At 33.6% G+C, this 27,564-nt stretch overlaps 1 protein-coding gene across 9 annotated transcripts in view; it reads right to left on the bottom strand.

The window, feature by feature from the left end:
* The window catches only part of MTA3 (metastasis associated 1 family member 3), a 180,686-nt gene that overhangs the window by 66,465 nt on the left and 86,657 nt on the right, over positions 1-27,564 (bottom strand). For all 9 annotated transcript variants that reach the window (XR_006719189.2, XM_045504783.2, XM_010967707.3 and 6 more), the window contains exons 5-6: positions 11,463-11,526; positions 9,158-9,275 (exon numbers count right to left, since the gene is read on the bottom strand). Coding sequence is in view for 8 of the 9 variants with exons in the window: in XM_045504783.2 (XP_045360739.1) it covers positions 9,158-9,275; positions 11,463-11,526 (182 nt within the window). In the remaining variant the exon portion in view is untranslated. The remainder of the gene's footprint in view (positions 1-9,157; positions 9,276-11,462; positions 11,527-27,564) is intronic.

Genomic DNA, 27,564 nt, shown 5'->3' with positions numbered 1-27,564 from the left:
ACTCTGTAAAGTGAGCTCTGATGATGACACAATCAAACTGACCATTAACATGTCTTTCCTGAGTATTTGTATACGTGAGGCACCAAACCTCACAATAAGAGATTAAAAGACAAAAAAGTGCTCCTGCCGCAAGCTCAAACTGTGCTAAAATTTACACATGAAGAGCTCTGATAGAAACGAAAAGAAACATATCACAGAGACACATAGATATATGATGTAAGATTCTGAAGATAAGAAAAATCATTTCAGGCTAGCTAGGGAACGAGATCATGCAAGAGGTGGCGTTTCTGCTAAGAATTGAAGGATATGAATGCACTTGCAGGGGTAGAGAACTTAAAGTAAGAAATGAAAACATGAACAAAGTCATGGGGCTTTAAGATGTGATAAAAAAAGTAGCTCATGTTGTCAGGAATACACTAAAGGGAATGTAAAGAAAAGAGATGGCTAAAAGAAGTGGGTTACGTAGCTCACAGCGAAAAAAAATGACAATGAATATATGTATGTTCATGTATAACCAAAAAATTGTGCTCTACACTGGAATTTGACACACATTGTAAAATGACTATAACTCAATTTTAAAAAGTTTAACTAACTAACTAACTAAATAAATAAAGAAGTGGGTTATGAAAATGTCACTGATGATATATTTTCTGAATAGATTTTTTTATTTGGAGGTAAGGAAAAGCCCTTGCCTTTTTAGCAGAAGAGTGACAAAACCAGAACCAAACGTCACATCTCACACTTAGCAATGAAATAATTTGCTCCACAGACATACATGATAAAGACAGAGACATGGTATTGACAGTGACAATAGAGACCAGACAATGATTTAGGAATGTCAGTGACAGACAACATAGTGGGTAGATTTCAAGTCTTGAGAACTACATGGATACTGTTGGCATTAACAGAAAGAAACAACCAGGAGGTGCGGACTGAGGTAAAGACGGATGGATGATAATACAGGATGCTTTGTTTTAGGAATGTCTCACAAGGAGATATAACCATGAGCTAAGACATTCAACATTAGGTTCATTTTTAAAAACTAGTTATAAACCCAAAAGTTTGCAAACTGCATGAAATTTGAGAAAGGAGAATGACACAATTACACTTTCCTGTATCTTCAAGCAAAACATTTTAAGTAAGATAAATAGTACTGGTAAAAAAAAGAAATATAATAATAGTATGGTAAAAATAAATCTATATTTGAAATCTGTATTTTTAAATAATACAAAATGAAACAATGACGGTATTTAGTATTAAGCTCCTATTATACAGAAGAACATATGGGTAAAATTGGTATTTACTTTCCAAATTCAAGTTAGTTAAATTGATAAACTTCAATCCAATCCATACATTCTGCAGCATAAAACAGAAAGAGAATTCAGTGTAAGTGTTCTAAATAAATTTGCTATAAATAATAAAACACTCCTGAATGCATTTCTACTCACACGTAAAGCACAGACCATATCGTGGGATAAGAACAAAAGAATAAATACAGAAATTTTCTATTCAGTCACTCTAGAGAATTCCCCATTTTGGAGTCATCATATAATTACATTTATATCACAGTCTGATCACTTCTTCTTGAGGAAAAACTTTTAAGAAGCTCTTGACCAAACTTACTTAGAACATGTATAACTAAATCCTCAACCAAGCTATCAGCAATCTTTAGAATGGTCTTGGGAGCTATGGGATAAGCCAGAGACTGGACCAAGATGAATTCTATGCTCTGAGGGTCATGCTCATCCCAGTCACTGCAATAACCTCACTTTCCTCCTCCATTTATGATAATCTGGGCAATTCTGATCTGCTGGAATCCCAGTCAGCCTGTGAAGATCTCCCTAATCTGTTAATTCCTATAAAATGTACTTACCAACTAATTACATGACTATGTACAGCATCCTGATTTTTACTTCATATGTTCCTCTTCATAATTTTGAAGAAATGTAGATTCAGCAATGATTTTAAATGTGTTAGCCGTAACCCTTCAGCTATACTTTAAGATTTCTAGAAAATAATGACAAACTACTTCTTCAGTAGTAGAAGTCCCCTAACAGCACATGACACTGTTTAAAGACTGAAGAACTAAGGCTGTATGAGCTGTCATTCTACAGATTCTTTACTGGACAACTAGAAATATTCTTTGTTCTAAATACAATTCATTTTCTTGGCAACAACCATCAGAATACTACACTTTTTGTGTTATACTTAATTCAGAAACATACAAAGATGCTATTTATCACCATTTGTATTAATGTTCTGAAAGTTCTGGGCAATGTTTTAAGTTATGCATCAAAGGGATAATAGTAGAGACAAATACTGTTGATATCACTTATATGTAGAATCTTAAAAATCCAAACTCATAAAAACAGAGTAGAATGGTGGTTACCAGGGCCTGGAGGGTGGGGAGAATAGGGAGATGTAGTTCAAGGGTACAAACTTACAACCTATATAGGTAAATAAGTTCTGGAGATCTAATACACAGCATAGTGATTACAGACTGTTATTATAAACTTTAAACTTGATAAGAAACTAGATCTTAATTGTTCCCACCACAAAAAAGAAATAATTATACGACATGATAGAAGTTATTAGCTAATGCTATGGTGGTAATCAAACTGCATTACATAAATGTATCAAATCAACAAATTAAACTTACACAGTGTTATATGATAATTATATCTCAATAAATTAAAAAAAAGTAAATTACTAGAAAGGCACAATTAAAATAAATATATAAAACTTAATGGCATTCCACCAAAGAGAAATAAACAAAAAATTTGAAAAAAATCATTCATTGTGGCAACAAAAATATAAAATATTAAGAAATAAAATTGGAAGAATGTTTATATAAAGAAATTACAGAACTTTCAGAGAATATAAGACGACTTGAAAAAAGATGGTTTTAAAATCTTAAGGGTATCATTTTTGTACAAGTAGTTTAATAAATTTAACAAAATTTAGTTTTGAAAGTCAAATAATTCAAATATTAATCTCTATAAATCTAAGAATACAATTCTTAAAAGAATAATTACCTTTCCCTAAGAGGTAAACTGCTCCGGGTTAAGCATTACTGTTCTTACATGGTTGCAACCAATACCTGCTTACATTAACTTATCATAATCTGATGTTTTTAAGTTAATTAATAGTCACCATATTGTAGAAAACACATTCTGCAAAATTATACACTTAAAAATAATAAGGGTTATAGAAAAAATAAGACAGAACTTTTAAAACCTATGAACTTGGTAATAAGAACACACACACACACACACACACACACACACACACACACACACAGCACAACAATCATAATAAAAATACCAACACAGTTAAATCTCCACTGACATTTACACCAAGTACAAAGGTCAGTCAATCCTTTATCTCCTTAAACCCTGATCTCTTGCTTCCTCCACTGAGATGTAGGTCACTGTGTACAGTTTCAACAAAATTAAAAATAGAATATAGTGTGCAGGGTTGTTTTTTTTTTTAAACAGTGAGGAAAATATTTTTCATCCTTTGATTTGTAACTCTAATATGCCCCATATAGTTTTAACACAGTCAAAGTGCCACAGATTTTGAGGCCAATACCTCCACTGGAGGAAAGCACTACTGTAGAATTGCCTCCTTTTTTTTTTTTTCTGTAAACACTCTTCATCTGTGAGAATAACTGCTTAGAAAAGTCTCAGATGAACTGACATAATTTCCACACTACATTGACATCTTTCTATCTATTGACTGCATGTGAAGCAATTCAAGCGTAAAGAGCATGTACTGTAGCCAAAGGGACTACTAACTTAATTCTTTAACTTTCAAAGACAGATGCATCCTAAATTCCCAACTACAGACAAGTGTTACTTAATTAGTAACAGTAGACAGTGGTGGCCAGGGGAGAAGCAACTGTAGTAGCTAACACTGAGTTCTGGACTCTGTGCTAAATGCTTTATAACAATTACTTCATTTGATCATCACAACTCTATCATGTATGCACACACATCACTATTCCCTTTTTAAAGAGAAAGAAATGGGAACTTGGAGGGGTTAGTTTTCCCAATGTTACTCAGTTGAAACATAATACAGCCAGTTTTCACCCAAGACTGTGAATCCAAAGTTATTTTAGTTTAATAATTTAATGTTATTATAATACTTTAAACAGTTAACAAAGTTTAACTTAACATGTAAATGATTTACTTCTTAAAATTCCAGTGTTACAGCACAGCTAAATAATAATGCAAAACTTACTACATATGACGTCTTTATTCTACGGAAAATTCTCTAGGTGGTTTTCTCAAACTCAATAAAGATTTAAAATCTCAAAAGAAACCTTTACCTTCCTTTGCAAACTATATGCTGAGCTTTCAAGATCTCAACAGTTTGTTACACGGTGGGTAGCCATAAACAAAATTTAAAATTCTAAACCCACAAAAAAGAAAAATTTTCACCAGCAAGACAAATGCCACATCGATGTCTTAGAATTCATCAGGACACGTTCACAAAGAAAGCAAGCCTGTGATATATTCTGGCACGGAGCTGATGCTTCCACCTACTCAGGATATTAATTCAGGTTCTACATCTCATGCCAATGCAAATTGGAATCTGGCCACTGGTCTAAACGTACCCACTCAAGAGTATCAAAAGGGTTAGTAAGCACAGACTGCATCAAGCCCTAAATATCTGTTCTTGAACATGGTGTTTTCTACTATTTAATTTCCCTAAAAACAGGTACAAGCTGCATGTATGAAAGCTTTATAATGGCAATGTCTATGTCTTTCAAGTCTGGTTTAACTGCTGGTGTACCTATTTGCCACCCTACTCCTGCTCCCCTGAAAATACACTAATTAGGGAGTAAAGACGGGTTCTTTAAATCTTTCATCTAGCTAGTTGCCTGATACAAGTGAAAAGAAACATTCTGGATATGCTAAATGCTTTAAAGTTGAAGTAAAGAGTTCAAAGTGACTTCTTCATTTGTGATGAAAACTATGGTGTTTTTCATTGTTAAAGATGAATACCTACAAATAAAGCTAACAAGTTATAAACTTAGTAAGAAATATATAAAATCACTATTAAAATAGAACAAAACAAACAAAAGCTTCCACAAGACCCAAAAGTGGCCTTCAACGAAGAGAAAGAATTCCTTGTGTCTGGATAGGACGTTTCAAAAATCATCAAAATATCTGTTCTCCCTAAATTAACTTAAAAATTAACTGCAACTCAAAAAAAAATAGGAAGGAAGGTTTTTTTTCTTCTGGTTTTAGTGAAGCTTGGAAATAAGAGAGAAACTAGCCTTACCAAATATTAACATACACTTACAAAGCGCTATAATTAAAGCAGAGTTTAACTAGAGCATGAACAGATAGACCAGTGGAATAGAATAGAAACCTCAGAAGCAGACCCACGTACTGCTCAATGCTATAAAATAATCAGTCACTTCCCAAAGCAATATATAACATTAATACAATTTCCATCAGAATCCTAATGAAATCTGGAAAGGAAGAAAGTGACAAATTGATGATAAATTTCAACAGTAAGAAAAAAAATCTATGAGATGAGACCCTCCTCGACAAAGAAATTTTTTAAGAACAGTGAGGGAAAACTTGCCCTGCCATTAAACATATAAGAGCTACATAAAATAAACTTGGATCTATCACACGATGGAATACTGCATAAAACATAATTTCATGGATCTCTCTCTACAGATTTATGTAACAAACAGTCTGGGAGAACATGTTAAATTAATAACAGCAGTTAATAGTGGTCTAGAAGGGAAGATCTGAGGGACTACTACTTTTGTTTCCAGTATAGTTGCATTTTTCTACCACAATTCATATCATTTGCAATAAAATAAACTTTCAGATTTAAAAACTGGGAAAAGAAAGGGAAAATAGTGGAGCCCCTTTGTTACACTACTGCTACAAAGGGACTTCATCACAAGCACTTCTAGCTGCAAGGTTTATTTGGAGATGTTGACTGTGTATTAAAGAGACAGCATTCTAAGAGATGCGGAGTACTGAACAGCACCCCTAAGGTTCTCTAAATCCTAAGGCTCAATAGGGTACCTCATGAGACTCAGTGGGGCTTTCTCTTCCACCTCATCCACAATGTGACTTCTCCTATTTAAGGTCATATGCATAATAAGAAAGGGTTCTACTGCCTAAATAAAGTTTGTAAACCACTCATCCTGAGGACTACCAGGAGAAACAATGTTAAAAGCAATTAATACTTGTTAATAAACTATAAGATCTATTACATTAATGAATATTTAGGTACGTTTTCTGAATACAAAGAATGCCGTTGTCAGATAACTGGTATAACTCCTCAAATGCCACAAGGTGTTAATAATTGCTTTAACCTACAAGAACCACTTCAAGGTTCTTATCCTTAGAAACTTCAAATTGTTACTGAGAAGAACTATAGAATAAATTATTTCATTTTATGTATGATTTTGTTCCTTAAATTAATTTTTTAAAATTCTAAGCTAGGTAGATATGCTTTCCAAATTACAACACTCTAACCAACTTTATGTTTTCGAGGCTTAATATCACAAGTACATAATTTTTCAGATAAATGAGAACTCGCGGGTTTCCATCATATGATTTTTCTGCCACTGGCACTTGAAACATCCCAATTTTGTTCCTTGGTTCAGCATTTTATCTTTACATGAACAATACTACAAAATTTCTAGGCTTTCTATACACCGAAGTTTATGCTCAGTGCTCAAGAGAGAACCACACCATCAACAGCTCACGCAGTCCAAAATTTTAAAAATCAAATAATTAAAATAGCGCCAAAGATTACATGAACAACACAGTCCACATAGTTTGAAAAAAGTAACGATCAGAGTTCAGGGAGGAGTAACAAAGGCCTGATTGGGGGATATTGCGGGTCGAGTGACACACACATATGAACACTAGGGACATTTCTGGCTTTTGGACTGTGCACAGAAGGACTTGCTGAACTATTTCAACAGGAGCATAAACATTTGTCAAAAACTCATTGTACTGTACACAAAAAAGGGTGAAATGTACTACATACAAATTACACCTTAATAAAAAAAACAAGGAAAAACCTACCTGTAAATGATTACTTGGAAGACAACTGGCATTTTGAATAAAATTACAAACATACATTTCTTATGACTTAGAAATTCCACTTCCAGGAACTTATTTTCCAGTTATATCCAGAATATAAAATTATCCATTATTTAAAGGGTACTTATTGTAGCACTATTTATAAATTTTTTAAATGAAGTGTTTTTAAAAATAACAAATATATAGCGAACACTTAGATGCAGTGATACAAGTCTAAGATCAAACGTTAACAATTGTATAAACATCCAAAATTATTTCTGGAAGACAAGTCCACTTGCACAGATCACAATGCCAATAAATGTGATCTGTCAGCCTATAATGAACTGATTAACTACTTACAAACTATTCATAAAAACTTCTAAACACAACACAGTTGAGTGTAGATACCGCATTCTGTTCTCAAAACTTAGTCATTATTGATTGACCTTTCCTGGTATTAAGTTCACTAAAATGCAGACATATGCAGCCTGGTATTATTCACAGGCACCCCACCTACCCACCACTGACAATGACAACCGACCAGTGTGCCTTATGGTTCACAAACTCTATCCTGAGTTGATTTAACTTTTCTGTATACATTTCCTATGAGTAAGGCAAGGTAAAGAATGCAAATTATGAAAACCTTAAGGGAAAAGACTAATAAATTCTAAACTTCTATATGACAAAAATTCTAAATTTTTATATAACAAAAATAAATGAGTTAAATTTAAAATCATTATTAACTTTTTTAAAAATGAAGAGGCAGTATGTGCAATACTTGAAGACAAAGGACAAATACTTTGTTTATCTTTAATAAAGATAAACAAAGTATTCTTGTCAACACCTATACAGATAAATAAGCAAATAGAAAATATACAAGGAATTTACAGAAAAACTAAAGGTAACTAAGTAAAGCATAATCTCAACTTTTAAAAGTTAACACAACAGCAGCAGCAGCAAAGAAAAACCAAAAAGCCAAGACAATAATATAACAAAATGAGAGTCGGGGGACACGAGGGGGAGGAATTCCCTAATAATCTATTGGAGGCATCTGGCTCTCTCACACAAAAATTAATATAGGGTCCTAGAAAAGGAAATTATGGTACATCCATGCAGACTTAAGAACTATTAGTCACCAAAAAAAATAAAGTCACTCTACTAATGGGGAAAGATGCTAAAGATACATGACCAACTGAAAGAAGCAGCTGCAGAATAACATAAGCAACCTGGAACTGCACAAAGACTGAATGGATTATGAGCCAGAGCATGTACCAAAAACAATACCCTAGAGGGAGGATAGAGCTCAAGTGGTAGAGCGCATGCTTACCATACACAAGGTCCTGGGTTTAATCCCCAGTACCACCTCTAAAAATAAATAAATAAGTACTAACTACACCCCTCCCAAAATTAAATCACCTATTATTCTTTCATCTTTGTGTAAAATCTACACTTCCAAAAAAGCACAAAAATAATACCCTAAATAATAATAGTAATTAAATGGGGGTTTGGAATGAAGGCAAGGGGATGGTGTTTGTTTTCTATACTACACATTTCTGTATTTTGTGTTTCACTTTTTAACAGTAAGAATGTTTCACTTTTGAAATCAGAAAATAAAGGTTTTAAGTATACAGTTAGGGCAGGAGAAGGAAAAATTAAGTCTTGCTAGGAAGACCTGTTCTTAAAATGCAAAGCTTTGAATCTCTCTGGTATATAAACTATTCAGACCAGCCAACATCCCCAATAAAACCTAACTGTTCACCAGATTCCATGGCTACCTCAGAATGATGACAGGAGGGCATTCAGGATCCCAAGGCATGAGCATGTCACAAGTTCAACAGCACTAAAACATTCTTAAAGATGTATTTGAAAGAAGAACACAGCTAGAAAACTCACAAAATTATAAAGTCAAAAAAGAATAACTGATCAAATAAATTACTTTTCATTGCTGTTTGCTATATGTCTAAAATTGGAAGAGGCCCTAACTTTTAAACTTTAGCCTGAAAGTTGCTTCTTCCATATGAAGAAAATAATATTTGAGTTTTAAAGTACCTTTGTTTTCATAGGACTTGAAAACCCAAAGAAAAACATACCTTCTAAGAGCATTTCTGGAATGTCTGCTTGATATCTAGGTCCCACTCTGATTTCACCTTTGTCAGCTAATAGTGTTTTCACTGAGGGGTCATAGACCAATGAGTAGAAAAAGGTATCCTGGGGAAAAAAGACAAAAAATATCTAGGTAAATGTAATTCCTTCTACTTTTTATAAAGTAATAAATCCAGTGTCACAATAATGAAACCATAAAACTTCAGAGACTATAAAACTTCATTTTGGTGAATAAATCTCCAAGGAGAGCAAGATGTTACTGTCATCAGATAAAACAGTACAGAATTAAAAAAAAAAAAAAGTACAGAATTAAATGAAAGCAAAACAAATAGCTTAACAATAAAGGTAGATAATGAAGTTTCATTATTATCCATTTCAGTCTAACAGAAAACCATTAACAACTCTAAAATTAAAAGCTAGCAAAGTTAAGCAAAAGTCAAAGGAAGACACCTGAACTCAAGAAATCATTTAAAGCTGTAAAGCCCACACTAAACAGTAAAGATGCCTTCACAGATACCGGACACTCTCAGTTTTGAAGTGTTTCTGTCCCACATTTTATCAAAAATACTAAAATGCACATACATCTCACATTATATGAACTATAGAGGAGCTTAGTTTATATGCAGTTTACTAATATGTTACATTGTATACAATTTAATTAAATATCTGTAAGTACAACTTTGCAGTTCTTTAAATTCTGAAACACTCCTATGTATATATAGATAAGCATATAAACATAACTGTATACATGCTACCACCACTAGCACACCCACCTAACTTTCCATGGTCACTTAAGAGCAAACACCCTAGTTACTGTGTCTAATGGGCAAAATGACCTATAGCCACCAGTCCTTGGCTGGATTCTGCAATACCACTGGAGGTCATCTGAACCAGCAAAGTCTTGCCCCTGCTTCCCACTGTGGTTCTGAGGGTCATCTACTGCATGACTGTATTACATCCTGGAAAAGCCTAATCCTACCAACAGCAGACTGATAAAGGACTACATGGTTAAAAAGCAAATGAGTAGGAAAAAAAATCCTACAGACCTTTGCAAATTTTCATCTACTACAGTGCTTAGCACATACAAATTGCTAACAAATTATAAAGCAAAAATATCACCTTTTAAAAAAAAGATCCACTCTCAACAACCAAATACAATAAAATATACTGAAACATGTTGAGTATTTCCTTTTTATTTCTGCTTCTGTGAACAAAAGCTAATTTCTGAGCATAATCATTTGCCATATTATTATCCATCATTCTGTTGAATCGACAACAAACCCTACTTTCTTTTCTAAATTTCATGCGTATAAGTTATAAAGACTATTAACCTTTTTTCTCCCTTGAATTTTATTTTCCCTTTCATTTTCATTATTAGGTTTTCATATGGATAGTAGTTCTACATGTTTGTACCAATCTTCTGTAATGTTTTCTTCGGGATAAAGGAACAGCACTTTTGAGCACAATAAAATACTTTTTAAAAAGAAAATGTCCCTTTAATTCTTAAAAAAAATACATGTAATAAAACTTTTTGGAAACTTTTACCATGAAACCATAACAGTTAAACACTGAAATATTATCTTTTCTTTTTTAATGGAGGTACTGGGGATTGAACCCAGGACCTCGTGCATGCTCTACCACTGAGCTATATATACTCTCCCCCAACACTGAAATATTATTAATAGTAAAATATTTTCCCCACGATACAAACAATAAAAATCACAAAAAACTGCAAAATATGGAATACTCTGTTTACAAGAATTTCCTCCCTTCAATAAAGTACAGGCTCTAATTCAACTTGTTAAAAATGTTTAAAAAGTTTCTTGTTGAAGTTTACAGAAAGAAGTATTCTTAGTTGACAAAGTTTATTATGATTCCAGGAAAGAAAGCAGACCACCAATGGTAAAATCTCATCTGGAAAGAGTCTAAAAGAAAAGCTATTTATTTAAAAAGAGAGGGAAAAAAAAGAAAGAAACAAAACATAGGGAGAAAGACAAAGTATACATAAGTCACTTATCTCATAAAGCCAAAAATATTTCTTCTACTGGCAACTAAATCATGTGCTATACTTTATAAGCCTTTCAAGTACCAAGTGAGACAGACACAGGAGTTTTTGCCAACTCTTAGTTAACCAGAAAAATTAAATTACTCGAATGTAAATAGTCATAATACTTTTACCATAATACTGCTATCACTGTGCAAAAATTTGGTAGAAGAAGAAACAATTTAAATTTATAGGCTTCACGTAAAATAGAAAACAAAAACACTAACATACATATATTTATGAATTACCTCTTTATCTAGATACGATAATACTGACTCTGTCTCATTCAGAAGGGCAACACTGCATTTCCCCCTGTTGAAAGAGAAAAAAGGAATAAATGTAAAAAAGACCTCCTCACCTTCACAGTGATAATGCCTACAAAAGTTAGGAATATTCGAATTGTAAAGCTGCCATTAAGAAACCAGATGGCGGTCAGGAACATTTATATATGTATATATTTAGACTCACTTTACAATCCTGACATTGTGTAACCTAAAAAATAAAACTATCTTTGTAGACATTTATTGAGAGGCCAACCTGGGGAGGGAACAATGTTAGGCAGTAAATTCTTTTAACATAAAACACTTTATAGGTAATTTCTTTATTTTTCAAGAAAGCAGAGTACAATGCAACCTTTAGATAGAGTCAGTTTCTGATTCTGTAAAGAATTAATATAAGATAATTTTATACAAGGGTCCCTCAAAGACATCACCACGCAAATTTGCCTAAAATAATCTTCAGATTTTTTAAGTAGCCACTGCATATGAGAACCTAAAAATAATACACATTCACATCTGGACTATCTTTATTGAAACTGCTCTAAAGAGTAGTTAAAATTTAAACACAAGGACTTCTATAGAGCAAGGGGCAAATAAAGACTGACAGATTCAAGGACCTTGAAGTCTGACAGCATTTATCTTTGGTCATAGCTGAGTGTGAGTTCAAAAATAAAATGTCTATTAAAAAAGACCTGTCTACACTTGAGAAAAATTAAGATTATCCAAGTAGTGATATGTATTACAAACATTTTTTAAATTACTCTCAGCACCTTGAAAAATTCAGAACAGCTACAAATTTGAAACGAGAATTCTGACAGGCTATTCAAGTTACAGATATTGGTCAGGGCTCACAGAATATTTTTTAATGTTATAATGTCATTTGATTTTCTAAACAAATGTCACAACTTGCTCTCCACAAAATAACATACAAGAACAAATACATCACATATACATTAAATAGGAAGCTAGAAGGGCTTTGTTGGATTATCAGAGTGAAATATGATTCAAAAGAAAAAATTACCAAAAGCAAGATAAAATAGCAAAAGTAAAATATTAACACAGGTCAAAAATTGTAGCTTACAAAATATTTTTGCAATTGTATATTCATTAAATAAAAAAGAATTCCTCTAATCAAAACATCTTTCTCTGTTAATCATCTCAGGTTAATATTGCTTCAAAAGGTTTCTCTGAGAGCATGTGGTATTTCCATATTATCCTGTCAAATCTCTAATTTGGTTACCAAGAGTTATACAGGTTTTCTGTTTTTCTAATATATTTTTTCATGCATATTACTGAAGCAGAAAAATTAACATCATTCCTTCAGTGCATGTAACACTCAAAGTCAATAATAATCTGACATGCTCTTACAAAGGACAGATTTAGAGTAGGGAAATTGCTCTGTTGCTGTTAGCACAACTACAGCTGCCATAGAACTTCTATGACCTGTGAATACGTGCTCACACGTGCAAGAGCACTTAAGTAATAAATGGGATTTCCAAAAATAGTTTCACTTACTTTTTTTGCCCCAGTAACAACTGAAAAAGCAGTATTTCTAACATTTAATACTTAATCATCTAGAAAAAAAATCTTTTTTTTTAAGTTCTCCAAAATCAGAGGTTTTTTTAAATGGGGGGGGGGGAGCAGAAGCTACTAAATGTTATTAATAGATACCACTTGAATTTTATGGGATAACAGACACTGAAAATTCATATAAACAATAAAACATGAAGTCACCGCCATACTGTCTGAAATGACAAAAGAATTTAAACTGAATCACTAAACCACTATTTTCACAATTATATTAGGAGACAAAGAAATATTGGTTATACTGTTTTTAGAGGCACAACATGATTACAAAACCAATAGAAGGATATCTCACCAATCTAAAATATAAATTATTTTTGGAAGTGTAGATTTTACACCAAGATGAAAGAATAACAGGTGATTTAATTTTTAAACTCTTTAATGTAGCTATAGTGTATTTTTTCCCAAATTAAAAATGAAAATCTGACACTTAAATTTTCATGTACATACATTAACAGCTAACAGAGTAAGAGGTTGAGTCAGAATTATTTTATGAAGTAAATATGAATATATAATTAACACATGTACAACCATGCCAAACGTTGTTGACAAAAGAAGTTTAAAAAGAGATTTAAAGTGTTGGCTTCCTTTATGCTGAACAAATCTTGGCTCATAGGAAAAAACATCATACATTTCTAACCACAAACTAAAGGAACCATTATCAAATTGTGAATATAGATAACCCAATTGTTTTATCCTGAACCTCAAGCAATGTACCTAATTATGTCTCCTCCACAGAACTTTAAATCTTTAGGAATGAAGACATCCAAACATAATGATATAAAACATATCAAAGACCACACAACATTCAGAAAGATCACTCCAGGTCTATATAATCATTCATACTGCTTTTCTATACAGAATCACACAGAAGCACAGAATTTCTACAGAGATAACATATTTTCCTACTGATCATTCAAAGAGTTTTTAAAAATATATTGTTTCCGGCTTGGAAACTGTGCAGAGTGCTGGAACAGAGAGAAATGTGAATAAATACAATAATACAACATGGTCCAGTGTTTAATAGCAGGTGCTGATCAGCCTGGAATCTATTTGCTTAATAAGATGTCCAATATAATCTCTACAAACTCAAAAACCTTACGTAAAAATGTGTACACAGGTTATTTTTCCTTTTATCTAAAAATGTTACCTATTGTACAAATTAAACATGAAAAAGTTTAAATTAGCATCCATTTCCCCACTACCTGATGACTTTCCTGCACTTTGATACAACTGAAGCTGATAGAATGGTTCAAGACGACCATTCCTCCTTGGAAAAATGAAAATTTATTAGTGCCACACGAGACTTACTGGACTTTAAACTTTCCCTGCTCAATGAAAACCATTATTTCTTCATTAAAAAAAGCATTTCTCCATTAAAAGAAAAATGAAATCTTGCCATTTGTGACAACATGGATGGATCTAGAGAGAGATATGCTAAGTGAAATAAGTCAAAGAAAGACAAATACCGCACAACCACTCAAAACCTATGGGACACAGCAAAGGCAGTGCTAAGAGGGAAGTTTATAGCGATACAGGCCTTCCTCAAAAAAGAAGAACAATCTCAAATAAACAATTTAACCCACCACCTGAATGAATTAGAAAAAGAAGAACAAAAAGCCCCAAAAAGCAGCAGAAGGAAGGAAATAATAAAGATCAGAGAGGAATTAAATACAATAGAGATTAACAAGACCATAGAAAAAAATCAACCAAAAGCTGGTTTTTTGAAAAAGTAAATAAAATCGACAAACCTCTGGCCAAACTCACAAAGAAGAAAAAAGAGAGAGCACAAATTAGCAAAATAAGAAAGGAAAATGGAGAAATTACAACAAACAAAATAGAAATACAGAATATCATACGAGAATATTATGAAAAACTATATGGAACCAAACTGGATAACCTGGAGGAGATGGACAAGTTTCTGGAAACATACTGTCCACCAAAACTGAATCAAGAAGAATCTGAACACTTGAACAATCCGATCACTAGAAAGGAAATAGAAATAGCAATTAAAAACCTCCCTACAAATAAAAGTCCAGGACCGGACGGCTTCACCGGGGAATTCTACCAAACATACAAAGAAGAACTCATACCAGTCCTTCTCAAACTCTTCCAGACGATTGAAAAGGAGGGAATACTCCCAAACTCATACTATGAAGCCACCATCACCCTGATACCAAAACCAGGCAAAGACACTACAAAAAAAGAGAATTATAGGCCAATATCACTGATGAACATAGACGCCAAAATCCTCACCAAAATATTAGCAAATAGAATCCAACAACACATAAAAAAGATTATAATACATCATGACCAAGTGGGGTTCATCCCAGGAACACAAGGCTGGTTCAACATACGCAAATCAATCAGTGTAATACATCACATCAACAAGAGAAAGGACAAAAACCACATGATCATCTCAATCGATGCAGAAAAAGCATTTGATAAAATTCAACACCCATTTATGATAAAAACTCTCGCCAAAGTGGGTATAGAGGGAACATATCTCAACATAATAAAAGCTATATATGACAAACCTACAGCCAGCATAGTACTCAACGGTGAAAAACTCAAAAGCTTCCCACTAAAATCTGGGACAAGACAAGGATGCCCACTATCACCACTCCTATTCAACATAGTCCTGGAAGTCCTAGCCACAGCAGTCAGGCAAGAGAAAGAAATAAAAGGGATCCAAATTGGAAAAGAAGAGGTAAAAGTGTCATTATATGCTGATGACATGCTACTATATATAGAAAACCCTAAAAGGTCCACACAAAAGCTACTAGAGCTGATTGAAGAATTCAGCAGGGTAGCAGGTTACAAAATTAACGTTCAAAAATCAGTTGCATTTCTTTACACTAACGATAAATCAACAGAAGAAGAAAGTAAAGAAACAATCCCCTTTAAAATAGCACCCAAAGTAATAAAATATCTGGGAATAAATCTAACCAAGGAGGTGAAAGAATTATACACAGAAAACTATAAACCATTGATGAAGGAAATTAAAGAAGACTTTAAAAAATGGAAAGATATTCCATGCTCTTGGATTGGAAGAATCAATATTGTTAAAATGGTCACACTGCCCAAGGCAATCTACAGATTTAATGCAATCCCTATCCAATTACCCAGGACATATTTCACAGAACTAGAAAAAATCATAATAAAATTCATATGGAACCATCAAAGACCTAGAATTGCCAAAGCATTCCTGAAGAGAAAGAAAGAGGCTGGAGGAATAACTCTCCCAGACTTCAGACAATACTATAGAGCTACAGTCATCAAGACAGCATGGTACTGGTACCAAAACAGACATATAGACCAATGGAACAGAATAGAGAGCCCAGAAATGAACCCACAAACTTTTGGTCAACTCATCTTTGACAAAGGAGGCAAGAATATACATTGAATAAAGACAGTCTCTTCAGCAAATGGTGTTGGGAAAACTGGACAGCAGCATGTAAAACAATGAAGCTAGAACACTCCCTTACACCATATACAAAAATCAACTCAAAATGGATTAAAGACTTAAACATAAGACAAGATACAATAAACCTCCTAGAGGAAAACATAGGCAAAACATTATCTGACATACATCTCAAAAATTTTCTCCCAGAAGAAATAAAAGCAAGAATAAACAAATGGGACCTAATGAAACTTACAAGCTTCTGCACAGCAAAGGAAACCAGAAATAAAACAAGAAGAAAACCTACGGAATGGGAGAAAATTTTTGCAAGTGAAACCGACAAAGGCTTGATCTCCAGAATATATAAGCAGCTCATACGACTGAATAAGAAAAAAATAAACAACCCAATCCAAAAATGGGCAGAAGACCTAAACAAGCAATTCTCCAAGGAAGACATACAAATGATCAAAAAGCACATGAAAAAATGCTCAATATCACTAATTATCAGAGAAATGCAAATCAAAACTACAATGAGGTATCACCTCACACCAGTCAGAATGGCCGTCATTCAAAAATCCACAAATGACAAATGCTGGAGAGGCTGTGGAGAAAGGGGAACCCTCCTACACTGCTGGTGGGAATGCAGTTTGGTGCAGCCACTATGGAAAACAGTGTGGAGATTCCTCAAAAGACTAGGAATAGACTTACCATATGACCCAGGAATCCCACTCCTGGGCTTGTATCCAGAAGGAAATCTACTTCAGGATGACACCTGCACCCCAATGTTCATAGCAGCACTATTTACAATAGCCAAAACATGGAAACAGCCTAAATGTCCATCAACAGGTGACTGGATAAAGAAGCTGTGGTATATTTATACAATGGAATACTACTCAGCCATAAAAACCGACAACATAATGCCATTTGCAGCAACGTGGATGCTCCTGGAGAATGTCATTCTAAGTGAAGTAAGCCAGAAAGAGAAAGAAAAATACCATATGAGATCGCTCATATGTGGAATCTAAAAAACAAAAACAAAAACAAACAAACAAAAACAAAGCATAAATAAAGGACAGAAATAGACTCACAGACAGAGAATACAGACTTGTGGTTACCAGGGGGGTGGAGGGTGGGAAGGGATAGACTGGGATTTCAAAATTGTAGAATAGACTACACTGTATAGCACAGGGAAATATACACAAAATGTTATGATAACTCACAGAGAAAAAAATGTGACAATGAGTGTGTATATGTCCATGAATAACTGAAAAATTGTGCTGAACACTGGAATTTGACACAACATTGTAAAAATGATTATAAATCAATAAAAAATGTTAAAATAAATAAATAAACTAAAAAAAAAAAAAGAAAGACAAATACCATCTGATCTTACTTATACATGGAATCTAAAAAAATAAAACAAAACAAATGGAAAACAGACTCACAGATACAGAAAACAAATGGGTGGTTCCCAGAAGGAAGGGGGAGGGGGTGAGCATACAAACAGATGAAGGGGATTAAGAGGTATAAACGTCCAGTTAGAAAATAAATAAGCCATGGGGATGTAATATACAGCATAAGGAATACGGTCAATAATATTGTAGTAACTTTGTACAGGGACAGATGGTTACTACACTTATTGTGGTAATCATTTCATAATGTATGCGAACATCAAATCACTATGTAGTAGACCTGAAACTAACATAATGTTGTATGTCAAGTATATTTCAAGTGAAAAAAAAAATTCTTTTTTAGTTGCCAGGAAGGGGTAAAAAGGACACAACATTCTTAGCCATTAGGAAAACGCAAAATCAAAACCACAGTGAGATACACTTCACATACAGACAATAACAAGTGTTGACAAGGATGTGGAGAAACTGGAACCCTAATACTTTGCTAGTGAGGATGTAAAATGGTGCACCTACTTTGGAAAACAGTTTGGCAGTTCCTCAAAATGTTAAACACAGAGTTGCCATCTGACCCAGCAATTCCACTCCTAAGTGTTATGTAAGAGAAAATATATGTCCACACAAAAAATTTGTAAATGAATGTTCATAGCAACATTATTCATAATATCCCAAAAGTGGAAATAACCCAAATTTTCATCAACTGATGAATGGATTTGAAAAAAAAAATTTGCAGTTCTAGTCTAAATCCAAGGGCCTGAGAACCAGGATTGCTGATGCTGTAAATCCTAGTCCAAGAGCAGGAGCCCAATGTCCCACTTAGTCAGGCAGAGAGAGAGAATTCTCCCTTCTTCCACCTTTTTGTTCTTTTCAAACCCTCAACTGACTGGACGAGGTCCTCCCACATTGGGGAAGACAATCTGGTTTACTGAGCCTACTGATTCAACTAATCTCTTCAAGGAAATACTGTTATGGATACACCCAGAATAATGTTTAACCAAGTATGTGGGCATCATACAGCCCAATGAAGTTGACACATAAAATTAACCATCACAATATCTCAATAAAGTTATTATTAAAAATTCATAAATTACTCTTCAAAACTGTCAAGGCCATGAAAAATAAGGAAAGACTGAGGTACTATCACAAACCAGAGGAGACTATGGAAACAAGACGCCTAAATGCAATGTCAGACTGAATCCTGGAACAGAAAAAAGATGTAAGTGGAAAGAATGGTAAAATCTGAATAGGGTCTTAAGTTTAGTTTATAGCAATGCATCTATGTTAATTTCTTAGTGTTGATAAAGGTGCCGTGGTTGTGTAAGCTGTCAACGGTTAGGGGAAACTGAGTGAATGGTATATGGGAACTCTAATATCTTTGCAGCTTTGCTTGTAAATCTAAAGCTATCCCAAAATAAAGTGTTTTTTAAAAAAATTTATTTTAAGAGTGACTTATTTATTTATTTGTTTTTTTTTTGGTGGGGGGGGATAGGTTTATTTATTTATTTTTAGAGGTACTGGGGATTGAACCCAGGACCTCATGCATACTAAGCATGTGATCTACCACTTGAGCTATACCCTCCTCCCAAAATGTTTTTTTTTAAACCCCCTCCACCAAAGGACATCTTTCTTAATTGGTCTTATGAATCTTACATTAGCCACAAATTGAATTCCCAACTTTTTTTTCACATAAAGAACCATGCGAGGTTCTCTGACTGGAAATTCAGCAAGCAGTTTTATACATCATTTAATCCACTGAATACAATAAACGAATAAAAAAAAAGTTCAAAGTTCCAAAATAATTTCAGAAGATTTTATTTCACAACAGCAGCAATGTAAGATCTGACAAAAGATAAAAAAATTATCAGGAAAATTATTTCCAAACCAGAATTATATGCCTAAACAAACCATCAGCCAAGTGTGAAAAATTTTCAGATAAGTGAAGGACTAGGAATTCTTTACATTTTAGAAGACTAATCAAAAGGAAAAGGTAAAACAATTATTAACCCCAAGGAAAACAAAAGTTTATATAAGAAAAAATTATGTGAATATTTACATATTCATAAAATACAAAGACTGATTATTAAGTTAAATAAAAGTCTGATATGTTGGAAACACAATGGAAAGGGAATAAAGAGAGAGATTTCTAAAGATGTAAATTAATAGTAGCAGTATAAGAGTGGTATCAATGCTAAAGCCACTGTCAGAGAAGTTGAAAATGATTGCAGAGTGGGAACCGGGCATATGACTATATACATATATGTACATATATGGCAGCTATATACTCATATACAACTTGAAAAAGTAATCAAATTTAAATTTAAAGTGAGGTGAGTCCTAATTAGATAAAGTGAATAAATTTGTGTGAATACTCTATATATAAAAAGGGAAGATTACTTACAATGACACCACATCAGGTTTTCTCAACCTTGGCACTACTGACCTTGGACCAGGTAATTCTTTGCTGTGGGGGCTCTCCTGTGCAGATAGGGTGTCTAGCAGGACCCCTGACCTATACCCACTGGATGACAGTAGCACCTCATATCCAGCTGTGACAACCAAAATTGTCCACACTTTGCCAAATGTCCCTGGGAGACAAAATTGCCCCTAGTTGAGGACCAGTGTTCTACATTATAGAACTGATGAACTATGGTTTTCATAACTGTATCTTAGTAACAAATATTTAAGGACTACCTATATAAGGAAAAGAGTATAATTTCATGCATCTTAAACAAAAAAAAGGGAAGAGAAGGACAAAGAGGAGAAAGAAATCTGGGAACCTTCAAATACTTCTATCCAAAGATATATTTTCTGTTGTTAATTCTACTTTAACAGATGTTAACAAATACAGGGTAAAGGGGGCCCTCAAGAAACAAACAAAACAAAAACTGGAACATCCACTGGAGTAGGTAAAATACAGAAATAAAAAGCCAAAAAAGAGAAGTTTAATGGGATAGATCAATGAAGTTTTTGAAGAAACACAACAAGCAGCATTTTGGAAAGTCCCTTCTGTTAGTGGCATGTGGATAGCACCAAAGCAACAAGACATTAATCCATGATCCTGGAGATTTCGTAACAAATGTGAAGGAAACTGTCAAAGAGGAATTCAAGGGGGGATAAATCCTCTCTTGATGCCACTTTTTCCTTTTTATTAATTTAATTTAATTTTACTATTTTTAGGGGGGAGGTAATTAGGTTTATTTATTTATGTTTAATGGAGGTACTGGGATTGAACCCAGGACCCTCATGCATGCCAAGCACGTGCTCTACCACTGAGCTATACCTACCCTCAACTTTTTTCTTTCATAGCTAGGAGAAAGTGGAAATGTTCAAAAAAAGGCACTAAGGATTAGGAAGAGCCTCTTCTCCAAGGCCGGATGACAAATAAAATTGTTCTGATTACCAGGAAAATCTCAGGCATTTCCACAACCATGTGAACACGAGTACTCAAAACAACATACAGGATATACTGTGATAAAGCCCAGTGCTTTTCTGCATTAGGCTGTTGGTTGGAGAAGAGGATACTTCAACCTACAGTGGATAAACTGGTCATTTCAAAGGCAGATTATATAGTACGAACACAACGTTCAATAAAAAAAGTGCTAAACATGTAAACTTTAAAATGTTAAATTATATGATTTTTCTCCAATTATTGTACTTTTCCTTTGGTCCTCCTCCTACTAGCAATCCTAAAAGCCTAGGAACACTAAATAAATTCTTTATGCTACATTCATTTCTTAAGTAGTACTACTTATAGACTCAATAGCACCCTTTTGGCTAACTCAAATTTTTTTTTACACATACAAAGAAAATTACAAAATCTAACATCGTACAAAAATACCAGCATAAAGAAATGTACAGGAAGAAAACTGTCTTTACTTGAATTTTGTTTTAAAGATACTTATCACGTTTCTTTAACATGAATAGCCAAACTGGGGAGAGACTGCTAATCCACAGTGGAGTTCTATTTTATTACTTATATACTTAAAATTTAGCATTACAACTTATTTTTCGATAAACATTAAGTCTATAAAAATTTGTTTTCTCTGAAGATTAAAAAAAGACTTCAGACATATCATAAATTAAATTTACAAATTCTTTCAGCCCAATCTCCCTGCTTTGACCAATACAGAAATATGAAAACTACAAAACACAGAAAACACAATTAAGACATTTTTAACTATTTTACCTATTACAATTTATTTTGTATACATCCTCACAATCATGCATGTGTGAAATGACCCATGTAAAAGTTTACTAACTTTTCAGTATTATTTGTAACAGTAAAAAACTAAAATGAAGCAAAAATCCATCAATTAGGATTATATAAATTAGAAATATAAAACAGCCTTATGATCTGATATGGAGCTATACCCAAGATATTTCTTGCAAAAAGCACAATGTAACAATGCCATAATTTACTTTACAACTTAAGTGGAGACATTAAATTTAAGACACAAACACACACTTCACTGCTTTTATATGCATAAAATGTTTCTGCAAATCAACAAAATTCTAGAAACATTGATGGGCTGAAGGACTGTACAGGAATGCGACATTTTATTATTTATTCCCTATTTGGATGTCTGAACCATGTCAATATACTATATATTCTCCCCACTCCCTACCCACAACAACAACAACAAAAAATGTTCAAATTTTTAAAAGAAGAGGGCCGGATCAGTTTTCTGTAATTCTGACCAACAAAAAGGATTGCTCCATCACCCACTGCTTTTGGATTCCAGGTTATCCTGAGGATTAATCCAAACTGGGTATACCAGCCCCAATCACAATAACTCATAAACTCACTATGGCAATAAATTCCCAACTCCTATCTACTAATTATAGCTTTGTAGTCTTTGGAACATTTTTTGTTAAAAAAAAAATTCTGCTTATAGATAGGCATTTTCTGTTCATTTATTAGTTTCTGATATATATGACCACCTAAAAAAAATTCTACCTTCAAAAATTAACAGCTCTGGGTAAACCATGAACCAAAAAAAATTTCAGATTACACATTTTGAAATGAATGGAAATGCTTTTGCAATGCTGAATAACTTAGTCACAATGCATTTCCAAAATAATTTGATAACTCCGTTTCACAGAGACACAAAGAGATAAATCTCAATACTGTAAAGTATTTTTCCCAGTGACCTAATTGAAAGACATTTAACAGCATTCCAATGGGGGAAAGGGGAGGTAATATTTTTACAGTCTCAACACAATAATAATGAATTAATGACAGGCAAAGCCCATGTGTTTATCTCTTCTTTTCTAAGATGCCTTTAAAAATGATAGCATGAGAATTAGAAACAAAAGAACCTAAAATCACTACAAAGAGGGGGCCATCAATACATGAAAGATTTCAGAAAATTCTGGAAGACACAGACAGATAAGAGAGACTATCAGGGCAAACCAAAGTCCAAGATGACTATTTCATTTAACAGGGAAATACTAGAGATATTTCTACTAAGATCAGGAACAAGGTACAAATGACCATTTTACACATTACTATAAAACATGGCATTGGTGGTTTCACCTAATACAATCATACAAGAGAAAACAATTAAGAGACAAAGTCCGTAACATGCATGAAGGGAGCTGATGCTAGGGAAAATGGAACTGATGTACTTAGTAGAGCCCTGAAGAAATTCCACTCCATGACCAAACAGCCCTGGACATGCCCAGTCTTATCTGATCTTGGAAGCTAAGCAGGGTCAGACATACTGAGTATTGGATAGGAGACTGCCTGGAAATACCCTGTGCTGTAGGCTTTAAAAAAAAAAAGAGAGAGAGACAGACAGACAGAGACAAAAAGAAAGGAAGGAAAAAAAAATTCCAGTCTCAAGAACAGAACCTAGAAAAACCTGTTCCACATTCTAACAAGAAGCCCACCAACAGTCTGTCTAGATAAATGTAGCTCCTGGTCACCCCTGCTATTCCCTTAACTTTAAGAAAGCACAGATAGCTATGAATCATCTAATATTTGAGGAAAGACTACAGCACAAAAGATAAATACATAAGAAATCAAAACTCAAAAAACCTGAATCTAGAGGAAACAGGTGGTTTAAGCAACAAGAACTTTGAAGATAGAAATTCGAAATTCTAGAAAGATTTCATTCATAAAACAAACATAGGATGCATTGAAAAAGAACATTCAGAAAATAAAGAAGGGCCTCTGAAATTTTAAAATATGGTATGCAAAATTAAAATATCACCAGATGGACTAGAAGATAAAAGTCAAAGACTGCGCTCAAAATCAAAAACAAGTAAGAATGTAAAAAATGAGGGGAAAAACAAGAGACAGACAATCCTCAATCTAAAAAGTCTAATTTACAAGCAATAAAAGTACTGGAAAGAACTCATACAAAATCAACAACAAAAAACAAATATCCTGATTAAAAACTGGGCAGAAGAAATGAACAGACATTTTTTCAAAGAAGACATATAGATGGTCAACAGGCACATGAAAAGATGTTCAACATCACTATTATTAAGCAAATGGAAATCAAAACCACAATGAGACAAAACCACAATAAAACAACCTCACCCCTGCTAGAATGGCAAAAAAAAAAAAAAAAAAAAGGCAAGAAATAACAAGTATTGGTGAGAATGTGGAGAAAAGGGAACCCTCACACACCATTCATGGGAATTTAATTAGTGCAGCCACTGTGGAAAACAGTATGTAAATTCCTCAAAAAATTAAGAACAGAATTACTATATGATCTAGCTATTCAACTTCGGGGTATTTATCCACATAATATGAAAACACTAATTCTAAAAGATATATGGATCCAGCAATCCCACTTCTGGGCATATATCCAGAGGAAACTCTAATTCGAAAAGATACGTGCACCCCAATGTCTACTGCAGTACTATTTACAACAGCCAAGACATGGAAACAACCTAAATGTCCATCAACAGATGACCAGTCAAAGATGAGGTAATATATATACAATGGAATAATATCAGACATTAAAAAAAAAAAAAGAATGAAATAATGCCATTTGCATCAACATAGATGGACCTAGAGATCATCATCCTAAGTGAATTAAGGCAGAAAGAGAAACATTTAAAATACCATTACGATATCACTTTTATATGGAATCTCTAAAATAAAGACACGAACTTTGTGAAACAGACTCACAGACCTAGAAAGCAAACTTATAGTTACCAGGGAAGAAACAGGGTGGAAAGGGATAAACTGGGAGTTTGAGATTTGCACATACTAACTACCATATATAAAATAAATAATGAGTATATACTGTATAGCACAGGGAACTATATTCAATATCTTGTAGTAACCTATAATAAAAAAGAATATGAAAACAAATATATGTATATATATGTATGACTGAAACATTATGCTGTACACCAGAAATTGACACAACATTGTAAACTGGCTACACGTCAATTTAAAAAAAAATTTTAAAACTATTAGACAAGAAGGAAAGAAAGAAGGAAAGGTAGAAATAAAGAAGGAAAGGAAGGAAGGAAGGAAAGAAAGGAAGGAAGAAAGGAAGAAAAGAAAAGAAAGGAGAGGAGAGGAAGGGAGAGGAGAGGAAGGGAAAGGAAAGGAGAGGAGAGGAAGGGAGAGGAGAGGAGAGGAGGGGACAGGAGGGGAGAGGAGAGGAGGGGAGGGGAGGGGAGAGGAGAGGAGAGGGAAGGAAAAGATATACACACCTCCCACTGTGTTCACTGCAGCATTATTTACAATAGCCAAGACATGGAAACAAACTGAGCGCCCATCAATAGATGAATGGATAAAGAAGATGTGGGATACATATACAATGGAATATTAATCAGCCATAAAAAAAGATAAAATCTTGACATTTGCAACAACGTGGATATTATGCTAAAGTGAAATAAGTTAGACAAAGAAATATGATTTCACTCATGTGGAATAAAATAAACAAATAATAAATAAATGAACAAACCAAACCAAACACATAGATCCAGAGAACAGTGGTTACCAAAGGGGCAGGGCCAGGGGGAGAACAAAATAGGTAAAGAGAAATCTCCTGTATGGCAATGAACGGAAATTAAACTTTTTGTGGTTAGTAGTATATATTGAAATAGGAGTATAATATAGTACATAATGTTAGATACCAGTGTTACCTCAAGAAAAAATGAATTTTAAAAAAGCATTAAATTTTTAAAACATCAAAAATACTGGTAGAAAGAAAGAAATATTAGAAAAAAAATTCCAGCTATAAAGGAAAACAGATATCTCCCAATTAAAATGGTCTATCAAACATCCTTACCACTGAGGTGTCACTGAAATCTCAGGAGACAATGAGTAAGAGAATTCTAAGATTTAAAAGAAGGGGAAAAAACAGGTAGTATGCAAAGTATGGAAAATCTATGTGTTCAATGACAAGAGATGTTTGAAGACAATGGGGTCATTTTCAACCCAAAGTTCAATGTCAAGCCAAACTATGTATCATGTGTGTAGTAATAAGTTATCTATGAATTTCATTCCAGAATGGCATAGGAAATATTACAAAATATATAAAAGAGAGGTTGAGTATGTTCAAAGTTGAGAGCCACTGCTGTAAGTTGTCAATACACTAAAACGTAAAACTAGAATTAAGAATCAGAACCAACAAACATAGAAGCCTTCCAATTAGTATATGAAGAAGGAACAGTTAATTAGAAGGTCACCACTGTGACTTAATGGAACTCTGGGCAATAATCATCAAATACCAGTAACATCCAGAAATGAGAGATTTTATACCTCCTGATCTACAATACCACCTATGAAGAAGTTTTTGTCTCTTGTCCTTCCCCATTCCCCCCAGGAAGAAGGAAAGAGGAAGGGGAGAGGAAAACACACTCTCTATTACCAATTCACGAGAAATATGAGGGAGAGGGGAACACGGTTGAACAAGATGGGAATATAATCAGCAAGATTCAAATGCTGAGAAACAAAACCCTCATTTCATCAACAAAAAAACTGCAAGGGGGAAAAAAGAGAGAGAGAGAAAAAGAAAAGCTTTCCTTTATCTTCCCCTAGGGCCAGCCAAATGATTTGGCACCAGATACTGAAAAGACCGCTCCTTCCCCACTATACCACAGTGGTGCCTTCATCAAGTAACAAGATGTATTATGTATGCAGGTCTGTTTCAGCTTTTCTATTCTGTCCGACCGGTTTATTTCTCAATCCACTTATCAATACCACCCTACATTAATTATTATAACTATACAAGTGTCTTAATATCTAATGATATAAACCTCTAACATTTTTTTAATTCAAGACTCTGTCAATGGTTCTTAAACTTTTTGGTCTCAAAATATCTTCATGTTTCTAAAAATTCATTAAGGACCTCAAAGAATTATTGCTTTTGTGAGTTGTATCTATCAATATTTACCATGTTGGAAATTAAAACTGAAAAAAGTTAACATTTAACATTAATTTAAAATAATAATAAATGTATTAGCAAATATGTTAGAATAATTACTATATTTTCCCAAAAAATTTAATGAAAACAGTGCCACTGTCTTACACTTTTCCAAATCTCTTCATTGTCTGGCTTAACAGACAACTAGGTTTTCACATGAGTAACTAGTTTAATTCATTTTCAGGAAACATCCATCAAATACTCATGTCTAAATAACCATAGTTTGTCTCTCAGTGGTTATTTTAAGCAAAAATGGTATTCCATTAAAAAGGCAGCTA

Source organism: Camelus bactrianus, chromosome 15 (genome assembly GCF_048773025.1).
Source record: "Camelus bactrianus isolate YW-2024 breed Bactrian camel chromosome 15, ASM4877302v1, whole genome shotgun sequence".
NCBI lineage: Eukaryota > Metazoa > Chordata > Mammalia > Artiodactyla > Camelidae > Camelus > Camelus bactrianus.
The sequence above is the reverse complement of the archived record's forward strand: the minus strand, read 5'-3'. Positions and strand labels throughout refer to the sequence as shown.